Below are 15,000 nucleotides of genomic sequence, written 5' to 3' on the forward strand. Positions count from 1 at the left end.
GACAAAAAATGTCCTTGATTGGAATAATGACCTCAGGATACATTAAACATTTAATCAAATGAATCAAATTAAATGAATAAAATTACAGAAAGAAATGGCAATTATATTAAGACATGTATAAAGTCATGTATATATATATATATATAGAGCTAGAGAGATAGAGAGAGAGCGCAAGAGGGACAAGTGGCTCTCTCTGTATGGCGTTTAATGGTTGTGGAGGTGTAGCGTCACAGAGTTAAAGGGACACCAGGCAACGTTTTTGTGTTAATTAATCATCTTCGTAAGTCTGTATATGGTTAAATGACTCATTACGGGGCGAATGAAGGCTCTCTCGCCCGCCCCTACTGCCTGTAGGAAGAATATCCCGCTTTCAAGTTCGGTGTATCCTACCCGCCGACCGAAGCAGGATCAGTTTACAGCACAGAGGCAGGCTAACGAAACGCTAGAGATTGTTGCAAACGTGTGTATAATGGCAGAGCCGGTGAAGAAGCAGTGAAAACCCTTGACGGAAGATGCAAAGAAAAGGAAAAGAGCTTCAGACCGAGCGAAGGGGAGTTTCGTAGAGAAAAAGCATCAGGCTTGCCTGGTGTCCCTTTAAGACCATTCCACAGTGAGTCCATATTTGTCATCCAATTTTCACACAGTTAAAACCAAACACGAACTCACGTGTCAGTGCGAGGTATCTTACTGCAGCGCTTTTGTAATATGACAGATTGAAACAAAAACACAGACAAAATGAATGACTTTAGAGTGCAAAGGGCATTCCAGAGACCCACAGTATGGGCTGTCCACCCCACCTCCCTCTCCCTCGGTCAGCTGCTTAGTATGCATACGATGGCCTATTCAGGGAGCGCCGTCCAGAGAGTCTCCGCTCGAAAACAAAGTGCATGTGGAAGAAACGACTACAGGAGAGGAGAAGGAGAAAGGGAGGGCAGGGACAGAGAGAGGGAGGGAGAGAGAGAGGGAGGGAGAGAGAGAGGGAGGGAGAGAGAGAGGGAGGGAGAGTGGGAGGGAGAGAGGGAATGATGGTGAGTGAAGGAAAGAGTGGAGAGAAAGACAAGCAAACAAGACAATAATGTCGATAAGGCTAATCTCATTGCTATAAGATGGCTTATCATAAAGGTCTGGCAGCCACACAACACCATGTAGCGCATCCAGAGACGTCGATAGCCACACATTAGAGGAAGAGAGAAAGAGCGATACAGAGAGAAATGCAGAAATAATAGAAGAGAGGGAGATAGAGAGAAAAATGCAGAAAGAATAGAAATGAGGGAGAGAGGGATACAGAGAGAAATGCAGAAAGAATAGAAGAGAAAGAGAGGGATACAGACAGAAATGCAGAAAGAACAGAAGCGAGAGAGAGAGGGATACAGAGAGAAATGCAGAAAGAATAGAAGAGAGAGAGAGGGATACAGACAAATGCAGAAAGAAAAGAAGAGAGAGGTGGACAAAAAGAGACGAAGACAATGTTTCAAAACGACATGACGAAGAAGACTAAAAACAAATATGGAAGGCAAGAGTAGCAGTAGTGCTCGGTCATATAGCGTAATCTCGGAGATTAGCACGGCACATTTGGTGTGTTTAAGTGAGATTAAGGCACAGTTTCAGAGTCACACCGGCCAGGCAGGACCAGACAAGACACCACACACACTCTGAACAGAACAGATAGCACCTCCGGACCTGACCGATGAGCTAACACATGCATGTCGGGCAGGAAGTCAAGGGGTCACGAGAGAGAGAGGGTGAGAGGGAGGGGGGGTGCTCTACACTAGGTATAAGTATAGTGTAAGTATATATACTCTTTTGATAAGTTTTTATAGTTTTATACGTTTTTATATTTTCATTTTATATAGTATTTATGATTTTATAAGTATATATACTCTTCCCGTGAGGGAAATTTGGTCTCTGCATTTATCCCAATCAATTAGTGAAACACACTCTGCACACAGTGAACACACAGTGAGGTGAAGCACACACTAATCCCAACGCAGTGAGCTGCCTGCTAGAGCGGCACTCGGGGTTAGGTTTCCTTGCTCTAGGGCACTTCAGCCGTTCCTACTGGTCGGGGTTCGAACTGGCAACCCTCCCTTAAAGGAGTACCGTCACACCAGTGTGACAGGAATGTTGAGAAATGAACGTTCTAAAGAATATCTGGGTTCATTGAATTCAACATAGAATTTTAGAACCTTCAATTGTTGCGGAACTTAGAATGTTCAAAAACCTACTCCTTTAAGGGAGTCCGAACAAGTCCGAAGCCCTAACCAGTAGGACACGGCTGCCCCCAAGGTGACCATGACTTTTATATCATCTCACTTCCAGCCTGTGTTAAGATTGAAATGTGTAGTCCGTAATGTAGGCCATTATGATACATCACATTAGGTGAGCTGTCATGGCGATTACTGATCAGGGTAATCTGACATTGACACTGTCACTGCACATCACATGACTGGAAGCCAGTGCTATATGCCATGTTTATGATATAATTACATCAGTCATAGGACCAGAGGTGGACATCCTGACTTCCGAGAGTGAACGTCTCCCCACGTATATATATATACGTATATATATTTCTTTGTTATATTCGACTTGCTTCAGCAAGATAGAAGAACAATCGTAAGATATTTATAGTCTATTACACATACAGCGATGGGTCACTGTCAGATTTGCCTCCTTTGAGTAGCATTTGCAGTGCGTCTAATCTTTTAACTTCTTCCAAAAATATGACTGTAAAAAGGTTAGCCACCCTAACCTGAGGTGCTGCAGCCGCTGTCTGGCGGAAGAGCTGTGATCTTATTCCATATAGTTTGAGCTGTGCTTCATCATGGAGTCTGTGCATGTTAAGGACGTGATCTTATTCCGTATAGAGTAAGGGCTGTGCTTCATCATGGATTCTGTGCGTGTTAAGGTTAGCTAATTTGATTGCCCATACACCCTCATTTCCATAATGTCACAGAAAGGTCATCAGTCATGTTTGATGTTTTTTTTTGTTGCAATTATTGAATTATTGAATGTCTGTGTGTGTGTGTGTGTGTGTGTGTATGTGTGTGTGTCTGTGTGTCTGTGTTTGTGTGTGTCTGTGTGTGTGGCTGTTTCTGTGTGTGTGCGTAAGCATGACATACAATTCCAGTTATAACATCCAGTTTTCAGTTATATTATTGTGTGGTGAGATGGTCGTGTTTAAGTGTGTGTGTGTGTGTGTGTGTGTGTGTGTGTGTGTGTGTGTGTGTGTGTGTGTGTGGCTGTTTCTGTGTGTGTGTGTAAGCATGAGATACAATTCCAGTTATAACATCCAGTTTTCAGTTATATTATTGTGTGGTGAGATGGTCGTGTTTAAGTGTGTGTGTGTGTGTGTGTGTGTGTGTGTGTGTGTGTGTGTGTCATTGTCATTGCATGTTTTCCATAGAATTCCATTCCATGAGTTATAATTGTCATGCCATGGCAAATGAGCTTTTGTGTAGTTTTGTGCCATTTCGTATAGTAGCAATTCTCATGGCATGGTGCACAGATTTGTGTGTGTGTGTGTGCGTGTATGTGTATGCGTGTGTGGTGGATAAAGATTTAATTACTGAATCATTCAAGGCACCGTGAATGGGATTTGCGTGTGTGTGTTTGAGTTTGTGTGCACTTGTGCATGTGTGAATTTGTGTTTTTGCCTTTGTGTGTGTGGATATGTGTGTGTGTGTGTGTGTGTGTGTGTGTGTGTGTGTGTGTGTGTGTGTGGCGGGTGTCACAGGGAAATGTCTTTCACCTTCATGGCTTTAGGGGGCCAGCTGGCCTGCTCTGCTGCAGCTCTGTTCAAACACTGGCCACCACCAAAACACACCAAACTCTCTCCTCGCACAATCTCTTCACACATACACACTCACACTCTCACTCTCTCATTCTCTCTCTCCCTCCCTCACTCTGTATCTATCATTCTCTCTCTCTCTCTCTCTCTCTCCCCCTCTGTCTATCTCTCCATACCTAGCCCTTTTTCCTCTCACTCCGTCTCCCTCTCACCATTTTGCTCCCTCACTCTCTCGTTTTTATTCTCTCGCTACCTCTTTTTTATTCCCTCTTTCTTTCATTTCCTCTCTCTCTCATCATCTCTTCCTGTAATCTATCTTTTTGTTCAAATATTCTACAAGCTCAAACATTGTACCAGAATTAAACCAGCCACCTCCTCCACCTCCTCCACCTCTTCCACCTCCTCCACCTCATCTCTCTCACTCCACCTCATCTCTCTCACTCCACCACCTCTCTCTCACTCCACCTCCTCTCTCTCACTCCACCTCCTCCACCTCATCTCTCTCACTCCACCTCCTCTCTCTCACTCCACCTCCTCCACCCCCTCCACCTCCTCCACCTCCTCTCTCTCACTCCACCTCCTCTCTCTCACTCCACCTCCTCTCTCTCACTCCACCCGTTCATCTCTCTGCATCGGCTCTCCCTGTGTCAGACAGGACAGAGCTGTTGTGTGCAGTCATTTGCAGGTATAGTTGCACAGACAGAAATACTGTACACTTGCAATTGAAGTCACACTGGTATAAAGTACCGCACATGCTCACCAACACAAGCATAACAAAAATGCAACAATCTGTACGGTTGACACATACACACACACACACACACACACACACACACACACACACACACACACACATACAGTACACATACACATTCTCTTTCTCACCTTGTTTTAACACCCTTTCACTCTCTAACTCTTTTTCCATCTCGCCCTCCCACCTTAACGGTCCTCTCCTCATGTAGAACACAGATCCACACACATACTGATACTCGTGCACATCCATGTAGGCCCTCTAAAACACACACACACACACACACACACACACACACACACACACACACACACACATGCACACAAACACATGCACACAGACAAACATACTTGTGAAAATTCGCTCACACACATACAAAGTAACACATGCACTGTGTTCATATCCCTCTGTTCTCACACGTACACTTCACACCAAACCTGGAAACAGCACTTATACATGTGTTTCTGCCCTCACACATGCATCACAGAGTATGCACACACACACACACACACACACACACACACACACACACACACACACACACACACACACACACGCACACGCACACGCACACGCACACATACACACACATGCACACACACACACACACACAAACACATTTAGTTTAGATTGTGCTATTCCATTTATTTTCAAAATTTGATACATCAAAATGTACACATGCACTCTTTCTCCCTCTCTCACGCACACACACACACACACACACACACACACACACACACACACACACACACACACACACACACACAAGCAAAGCACTCGCGCACTCCCACATATCAAAGCAAGCCAGCCATACAGGCTGACAGGTCTATCAGCCTGACGGAGAGATAAACAGATGTATTTGTCCATGTGCTGGCCATGCTTCATCCCTCACCCTCTCTCCATCAATGCCACTACTACCGGCTGCCCATCACGGATACACTGGCTATGTATGCTTTTCATATTATTTACTGTTTGTTTGTTTGTTTGTTTGTTTTCGTATTTTTGTCTATTTTTTTGTTTGTGTTTGTTGCATTTGCGTTTCTCCATCCAAGTGCCATTGACCAAAGCAAGAGATTTTACACACACAGAGCATTGTTCCGTATATCCAAACATCCATTCTATGAAATATATGAAATATATATTCTATGGAATAAAAAGACTTATTCCACTTAATATAATTAAAAACTTAAGGTGCATTCTTGTGCTTGTTAATGTTTATAGTTATGTCATCAGATCTTCTCTATACAGAGGTGCATATCCCATTCTTTCCCCTCCAATTCTATAGTATCTTGTATGCTATTTCCGCATGACCTATTTATGGCCTATTTGGCCGCTGCAGACTGGGGAAGTGGTTTCGCTGTGCAGTGATTGCAGCTGACCTTTCCACACACATGTGGTTCACTTGTTCTGCTGGTCTCCTGGGGCGCTAGGTGTCGTGTGTGTTACAGCATCAACGCTGGGAAACACTTTGAATACAGCCTGGCTAAGAGCTGCAAGGTGCTGCTCCCTCTGTGCGCTGAGAGGGGGGGGGGGAGAGAAAGAGAGAGAGAGAGAGAGAGAAGTACTTATTTGTCTGTTTCATCTATGCTGAGAGAGAGAGAGAGAGAGAGAGAGAGAGAGAGAGAGAGAGAGAGAGAGAGAGAGAGAGAGAGAGAGGCTGTTTCTTCTATGCTGAGAGAGAGAGAGAGAGAGAGAGAGATAGAGAGAGAGTACTGATTTGGAATCAGTCTTGGACACATGTAGCGAGTGTGTGTCGGGCCATTATAAACTGTTACACTGAAACGAATTTGACATCGGCGCCCAGCGCTTGGAATATTTATGGCATTGCCCGTGAGAGTTTGTGTCAGGGCTTTGTGTGTGTGTGTGTGTGTGTGTGTGTGTGTGTGTGTGTGTGTGTGTGTGTGTATGTGTGTGTGTCAGGGTTTTGTGTTGATGTGTGAGCTCGAGCTGACCTTGAGTCGCCTGACAGCAACACGGAGCCGAAGATAAATAATTAAACGTAAACGAGTCCACACAGCTCAAGCAGGTTGGCTGACCAGCAACACTGAGCAATAATAATAATAATAATAATATGGCGTAGAAAACTAAACGGTTTATTGACATCCAGGACTGCAGTTTCCATTTGTTTCTGTTGTTTGTCTTATTTCTGTTGCAAAAATGTCACACACTTGTGTCAATACAACTCTAGTTGCTGTGTCCGTGTTGAACAAATACTAGAGGCTGATTTGATGATTTGATTACTTAATTAGGAGGTTTTCTTATTATCATGCACCTCTCATTACTGTTCAGAAGCAGAGTTGCTATTTTCACTGAGTTGATTAAAAGACAAGGAACAATTGTTTTCATTATCATAATGTAATGTAATCAGTGTACTATGCAGATATGCCATGTAATACATTTGGTAAAATACCATCGTAAAAGTGCCTAGGCTGTTGCACACATATCCACACTAGGTTGTGTAGTCATTAAGTATATCTCCCATATAGCTGGTTTGTTTAATAGGAAATGCAGCATCAGCCTTTTATAACCTTTATAATTACATATTAAACTTCATTGAAAAGTAAATCATCTTTATCGCCAGTTAAACACAAGACGGAAGTAAAGGACGAAAGAAAGAAGGAAAGAAAGAAAAGGGAGAAAAAGGAAAGACCAAAGGAAGAGAATAATTGACTGACAAACAAAACAAACTCAGTCCTATAGGGAGGGAAAGTGAAAACAGCCTCAAGTGGTTTCATTCCTATAGAAAAGCAGCTCCAGTGTTGGAGTCCCATAGACCTAGTTTTCAAAAACATATTATGAAGCCAAATGAGCGAAGTTAGCCATCAAAAATATTTTTTCAGTGTGTAAACAGGAATAATCTACTAACTGTGAAAATGTCAGACCCTATTTTGCCTTCTTTTAAAAAAACAAAATTGTTCCTTTCGTTTCATAAACAGACTACAACTAGAAGCCACGTAACTTTACCCTTTGACGTTACTTACTGTAGCATGGCTTGTTTATTAGCCTGGTTAGCCTTGACACTTAACACATACTGCCAGCTCTTCATGTGAGGAGGAGCACAACACAAGTTACCCTAACATAAAGGTAATCATCACACGGTTTACATCGCTCTGTCATTACAAAAATATCTTAATCCATTCAAGCAAATTGCCATTTTGATCAGTTAGAGAGACGCCCAAACCGGTCAAGAATTGGTCTGCCGATGTGTGTCGTTGGTATTTTTGCGCTGAGCCCAGCGGCAAGCACAACAAAAATCCTTGGGACGTTACCACAACCAAGAGCAACCTAGCGTCGAGCACAGCGCATACCGTGTGCAATGTGATAGCCCCTTTAGTCTTCAACACCCCCAGTGCTAGCTGGCTTGCAGCAATGCAAATAATTGCATCAGTGCAGTTAACAATGTTAGCAAAGTTAACCCACTAAGCCAACAGTGAGGGAGGAGGCCCAAAGTAGCTTGGCTTACAGTATATCAAATTAGTGAGCAGGCTAATACCAGCAGGTTTGCCTTTCTTGAAAGAAGATTGTGTTTACGGTCACCAGCGTCTTGGGTAGTCGGAGATTCTGAGATGTCTGATGAATTTAAGTCCCTCAGTTCTCTCTCTTACACACACACACACACACACTCTCTCTTACACACACACACACATAAGTGTGTGTGTGGGTGTGTGAAGGGGGGTGTTTCTCTCTGTGTGCATCTGCCAGAACTGCGTAGCATCCTTACCTGTGTTCACATATCCAACTGGCAGTGTGTGTGTTGCAGGCAGCCTCAGTCGTGACATCAAACCGCATGTACTAATTTGGTTGCCATGAGGAATTAAATCTTCAAATGGCAGAGGGAACGGAGAGAGAGAGAGAGAGCGAGCGAGAGAGAGAGATGCACACACACATACACACAGATATGCGTACGCACAAAGCCCTTCTGAAAACATCATATCACACACATGACACAAACCTACTGTAGAATTGACTGATGCATGCATGTCCAGTATACAGGTCTCGAAGGCTCATTGTGACGAGTGTGTGTGTGTGTGTGTGTGTGTGTGTATGTATGTCACACACATACATACTCTCACACACGCAATCACATGAATACACATGCTCTCACACACGCATACACACATACACACATATGCATTTTCATGCCTGATTGCTTGAGACAAATTGACACCCCCATAAAAGGCTGTAGAGTAGGACAGAAAGCTCTGTCTAGCACCTACTGTACAACGCTAACAAGCCAACGCAACTCTTAAGCACCAAAGGCTTTTATGTCAACACATTTGTGCACTCACAGTTCGCCCCAACTGAGGGAAAATAGACATGCATTTTGCTTGCATCAATACACAAACACAGATTCAAACATATGCGCACACACTTACCTATTTACTCACACACACACACACACACACACACACACACACACACACTTTACCCATTTACACCACACACACACACACACACACACACACATACACTTACACTCTCTCTCTCTCTCTCTGTCTCTCTTTTCCCTCATGGTATTGCTTGGTATCTGTCCCATGCACATAAGAGCACAATTACCTGATGATTTATTTACTCTGACACACTTTTACACACACACAAACACACACACACACACACACACACACACTTACTCAAAGATTGTGAGCTAGGAAGGTAAAGGAAAGCAGTGTGTTGGATGTAATGAAGGGAGAGGGACATGTTGGAGCAGTGGAACCTGTAGGCATAGTTTGAATTACCCCAAAGACACAGAAATATCAGTTTTGGTGGGGTCAGATCATTTTTCTGATATTGTGAAAAATACCATTACAGTTACAATACAAGTCAACTCCTATTTTCACTGTAGGCACATTTTAACGTAAAGCGATTTTAGACACCCCTACTGTGGACCGTACCATTTTTAACCACCGTGGCGCTACAAGAAACGGAGATAGAGAACAAGCAAGTGTCAACGCTGAATGACAAAATGCTAGGTACATTTCTCCAGTAGGCTAAATTTGTCTAGCTTGTTGAAAATGTTATTAACGTGTTTTGTTCTTTCATAGCTCATGTCACGTCTTCTTAGATTGAATTACCGGCTACTTACCTGCTACTGTTGCTGCACAACACATGTTGCACTTGGCGATCATGGTGGGGATTTATATGGTAGTGGACCATGATGGTCATAGAAGAAGTGAAGGAGCAGTACCCCCCAGCTATGGTGGGTAGAGCTGCAGCCATGGCGCTTTTAAAAGGAGTCACGGGGGAAATTGGGTCCATTTGGAGGAAGACAGTGGAGGGCAAATGAACTTGGACGGAACCAATACTACCGTTAATGATAATGAGAAGAAACGCATATTGAGGCAAAGACAGAAGTGTGTGTGTCTCTCTCACACTCCCCCTGCTTATTGTCCTCCCTTTATATCACTCTCTCCCTTCATCTCTCCCTCTGTCTCTCTCTCTCTCTCTCCATCTCTGTATCCACCCCTTCTCTTTGCCCCCTCCCCTCCCACTGAACACTCCCTCCTTCTCTCTCAGTGGTGGGAAATCATCATGACTGAGATGACTCAGGAAGAGAGGGTTCAGTCGAGGAGATGAGACACAAGGCCGAGTAGTCCAGTGCAAAAAGACAGAACGCTAGACCAGTCACCCCATGTGTCTGACTATCTCTAGCGTCTCTCTCTATCTCTCTCTCTCTCTCTTCTGTCTCTCTCTCTCTCTCCCTTTGCAAATGTCCAAGAACGCTTCCATCTTCCACACCTCTGATTATTTGTCTTCCTTTTACTCACGGTCTCGCATACATACATGCAGTGTCCATATTTCTCTTTTACACACACACACACACACACACACACACACACACACACACACACACACACACACAGTTTGGTATGCAAATGCAAACACTAACTATGCAGTTGAATTCCATTTCGTCTTTTTTGGCATAGCTCACTGGTGTCGCAGTATCTCCAAAGAGGTATATTTTACTGGACTATTTTACTGAAACCCTACTAATGGACATAAAACCTGCAATGATAACGATGGTCATCCACTGTTCCTCTGTGATGCTATCAGCTAGCCGTTAATTGTCTGCTTGCAGGCGAGTTGACATGGGCTACTTTTTGTGAAATATGCATCTTCCTAATTACTCTACATTGACTGTAGTAAGGTTTTGGAGGTGTTAGCTCTTCCTCAATAGCGTTTTCTTCTTTTTACTGCAGAGGGATAACCACAAATGTAACCCCCACCCCCCCCCCCACCCCACCCCACCTCTCCCCTCACCCCCCTCCCTGGGTAGCCAAAATCTGGCCCCTTCTGTGGCCGAGTCTCAGTCAGTGCCTTTCTCTTCAGCCTGGTTCATTGGCTGGTCACTGATGGTTCATTGGTTGGTCACTGATTGTGTGCTAAATATGTGCCTGTAATGCTCCCCCTCTCTTTGTGTGTCTGTGTTTGGTCGTCAATCCTTAACTTTCCCCTTTTTTATCCCAACATGGACAGGTTGTTGAGAGAGACAGAGATCGTGTGTGTGTGTGTGTGTTTATGTGCAAAATCTATAGGCAACACTAACACCAAGATATTCACCATGAAATTATGACGGTCAAGCGTTCCAGACACAGAATAAAGTGGCTTAGCCAGCATCCAACCTACGTGTCTGTGTCCTCATCACACTTCATAATGTACCATCTCACCATACAGTGCGTTTGGGTTTGATTTCCTGTATTGTTATGTATATTATATAAACTGTCTGTGTATAGGGGGTCGGTCATAGTAGCACTGAATGATGCAGTAAGTGGCTTCACAGTAACGGCTTTTGCTTTTGCAACTCCCAACTCTTGTGTACTTTTGTAGTTGTTCACTTCCTGCTGGTCTTATCCAAAGCCACTTACAGTGTCATATCTTTTCCCTTTTATCACCATGTGAGTTTTCTCAACCTCGTAACCTGGGTATTTTTACCTCCTGGTGCCTCGCAGTCAGTGAAATCCTGGGCAAGTCGCGGAATTTTTAAATCCCATTTCACACGCTTGTAAAAAAAGTTGTGAAATTCAGAAAATCCATTGAAAGTTTTGGAAAAAGTCTAATTGAATGTAGGTCAAATGGAATTAAATTATGCCATTGTGCTCTTCCATGGGTAGTGTTTCATTGTGCAAATTCTTGCAACCTGATACTGTTTCCACTTCAATTTTCTTGAGCTTGAGAAGCCTATTAAAAAGAAACGGAAAAGGTTATTTAATATTTGTTCAATTTCGTTTTCGTTTTAAAATGTTACCAGTGAAAATGGGTTAGAACCCTCCACCTTCCTCTTTAATAGAAACTATAGGAGCTTTCACTCTTCACTCAAGTGTGTGTGTGTGTGTGTGTGTGTGTGTGTGTCTGTGAGGGTGTGTGTGTGAGTGTGTGTGTGTGCTTGTGGTGCGTGTGTGCTTGTGGTGCGTGTGTGCTTGTGGTGCGTGTGTGTGTGTGTGTGTGTGTCTGTGTGTGTGTGTGTCTGTGTGGGTGTGTGCATGTGGTGTGTGTGTGTGCGTGTGGTTTAAGTATACAGTATGTCTGTGTGGGTGTGTGCATGTGATGTGTGTGTGTGTGTGTGTGTGTGTGTGTGCGCATGTGGTGTATGTGTGTGCGTGTGTGTGTGTCTGTGAGGGTGTGTGCATGTGGTGTGTGTGTGTGTGTGTGTGTGTGTGTGACGGTAGCCAGCTAGTACGATAGCTGTGGAGTATGTATGTGAAGTAAACCTCTCTGATGTCGTTTTTATCCTCATAACCCACTGAGGTTAATTCATATTTCTTTACGTTGATTTTGGGTCCTTCATACCCAGAAGGTTGTCAAATAGCACAGGAAAGCACAGAATAAATAAATAAACAAGGATATTTCACATAAATAAACAAATAAATAAAGTAAATAATACATAAAGGGCCACATGCATGAAATAATACAAAGTAAATCAAAAACGCTTAAATCATGACAAACTTTTCTTCATGGGTGAGCAGAGAAACAAACACAAAATAAACATAAATATATGTACACAAACATAAATTAAAAGCAAATCTTCAGATAGCAGGTTTGTGCCTTTGATCTTCTGTCTATCTTGTCATAATGAGTCTGTGTCTTGTGCGTTTGTTTTTTGTTTTTTGTTTTTGTCTTCTTAAGCAAAAAAAACAACACAAACAATCATAAGAAAGAAAGAAAAAAAAACGTGACCTCTTGCTCGTTTGTCTTTTTGCTCTTTCTTCTTCTCTTTTTTTGATTTTTCTCTCTCTTTTTTGCCAGAGTAATCTTTTTTGAATTTTCTCTTTTCTCTTCCCCCCTCCCTCTTTTTTTCTTAACCCTAGGTCCGCTCACAAAAAAACACGATGAATCTTCGACGAACAGGCCGAAAGACGAAGGTACTTTTGTTGCATGGTTTTCCTTTTTTCTTGTATCTTTTTTTGTAAAGAGAAAAAAAAGTATTTTTGGGGATTTGAAGACAAAAGATATTCTGAGCCTCTCTCTTGTCTCTTGTGGGCTTTGATTAACAGCGGTGTATGTGCAGTGTGTGTGTGTGTGTGTGTGTGTGTGTGTGTGTGTGTGTGGAGTTTAACACACACGTCTCTCTTTGAAGCTTTGATGAAAGATAAGAGCAAGCCTTGAAAAGCTGAGCTAAGATCACAATCGTATATATAAACAAACACTGATGTGTTTAAATTAGTCCTCAGAAGGCCACATACACACACACACACACACACACACACACACACACACACACACACACTCTCACTCACTCACTCACTCACTCACATACCACCAAAGCTATGTGTATAGTTTGTAGAATTTGTCACAGGTAAAGAGAAGTTTCTAGAGCCTTTTATCTCTTCTAAATTTAGACGCTTGGAAGTGTCTGTTTACAGGTGTGGGTGGTAAGGCGTCGTGCTTGGCTGGAACTCTGAGAAAAGCTTTTATTGAGCAACTGGGTTATTAGGCAGAGCGGTCTTTATGGACAGATTAATTAGGTACAGTGAGTAGCCTAACAGGACTTTTGCAAATGGAGAGACGTGTGTGTGTGTGTGTGCGCACACACTCACACACACACACACTAACAGACTCACTCACACACACTTGCGCGCACACAGACACACACACACACACACACACACACACACACACACACACACACACACACACACACACACACACACACACACACACATACACCATATGCTCAAATACACTCAGATACACAGGCACACGCACACATGCACACCCGCACACAGACAGACACACACACACACACACACACACACACACACACACACACACACCTACACAAACACAAACCCCTGGTTGTATGAGAATGTGGTGGTTTTTAAAGACTCATTTCTTGAGAGTGCGTTGTCTGTCTCTCTTTTGTTGCGCATATTGCTGTTCTTGTGCTCTCTAAACAAAAAAGGCATATTTTTGATCTTTTCTTTCCACTCTGGTATTTTTGGAATAGACGCTGAGACGCGGCATATAAGGACTGTGTATTTTAACACATCCTGCTGCTTTTTTCGTTTCTTTCACACACACACACACACACACACACACACACACACACACACACACACACACACACACACACACATGCACAGACTGTTGTAGATTTGGAAGGAGGTTATTCTTGGCACAGGGATCTCTGTGGTCACAAGAATTTATGTTTAATGTGTCAGCGTAAGGTAATATCAGAGAAGGGGTTTTCAAGATCTTAACAGACAGAATTTCTGTTTGTTCTCTAAAAGAAGAGGTGTTTATTTCAATGTCTTATCCTAAAGTTGTGTTCATAATATTATGAAAATTATTAAATTATATTGATATCCAAATCAAATTGATATCGGTATCAAATTATCAAATCAAATTTATATCAAATCATCATCCATCATCAATGATCATCAGAAGAGCAGAATGTATATGTACATATAATGCAAAAGATACAATATATGAATATTGTAAAAACTGCAACTTTCCAATGTAATACTGTATATAAATTCAATAATGTGTAATGGGAATAATGTTCTCATTATATTCTACATGTAATGAAACTGTTTATATGTACATTGAATGCATGCTCTCCATTGAGAATAATATTCTCATTATATAACACAAATAGCGAAGCTATGTACAGTATGTATATACGTACATTCAATGCTGTATGTGCAGCTGAGAGTGACAGCTTCTGTTACAGACAGGAACAGACAGACAGAGGGGGCTCCTGTGCCGATTACAATGTGTGTTGTGTGCCGTGCGCTGCACCTCTCACGCGTCGAGACGAGAGGAGAGGAGAGGAGAGGAGGCTAGAGGAGAGGCTAGAGGAGAGGAGACGAGAGGAGAGGAGAGGAGGCTAGAGGAGAGGAGACGAGAGGAGAGGAGAGGAGGCTAGAGGAGAGGAGAGAGAGGAGAGGAGACGAGAGGAGAGGAGAGGAGAGGAGAGGAGACGAGAGGAGAGGAGGCGAGAGGAGAGGAGACGAGAGAGAGGAGA

The 15,000-nt window shown here is 43.0% G+C and overlaps 1 protein-coding gene across 6 annotated transcripts in view; it reads left to right on the forward strand.

The window, feature by feature from the left end:
• The window catches only part of nlgn2a (neuroligin 2a), a 114,344-nt gene that overhangs the window by 17,493 nt on the left and 81,851 nt on the right, over positions 1 to 15,000 (forward strand). The window contains exons 2-4 of one of the 6 annotated variants that reach the window (XM_076288573.1): positions 7,593 to 7,605; positions 12,696 to 12,705; positions 13,208 to 13,235. The exons of 2 other annotated variants lie outside the window; for them this stretch is intronic. In XM_076288573.1, coding sequence (XP_076144688.1) covers positions 7,593 to 7,605; positions 12,696 to 12,705; positions 13,208 to 13,235 — 51 coding nt within the window. Of the gene's footprint in view, positions 11 to 991; positions 1,005 to 5,968; positions 5,976 to 7,592; positions 7,606 to 12,695; positions 12,706 to 12,841; positions 12,896 to 13,207; positions 13,236 to 15,000 lie in introns of all 6 variants that reach the window. 3 more of the 6 variants (XM_076288574.1, XM_076288575.1, XM_076288569.1) reach the window with 3 other exon arrangements.

The sequence above is a fragment of the Alosa pseudoharengus genome, unplaced genomic scaffold (assembly GCF_046254945.1).
Source record: "Alosa pseudoharengus isolate Yale_2024_CS ecotype anadromous, Long Island Sound unplaced genomic scaffold, YU_APseudo_1.1 YU_APseudo_1.1_scf_17, whole genome shotgun sequence".
NCBI lineage: Eukaryota > Metazoa > Chordata > Actinopteri > Clupeiformes > Clupeidae > Alosa > Alosa pseudoharengus.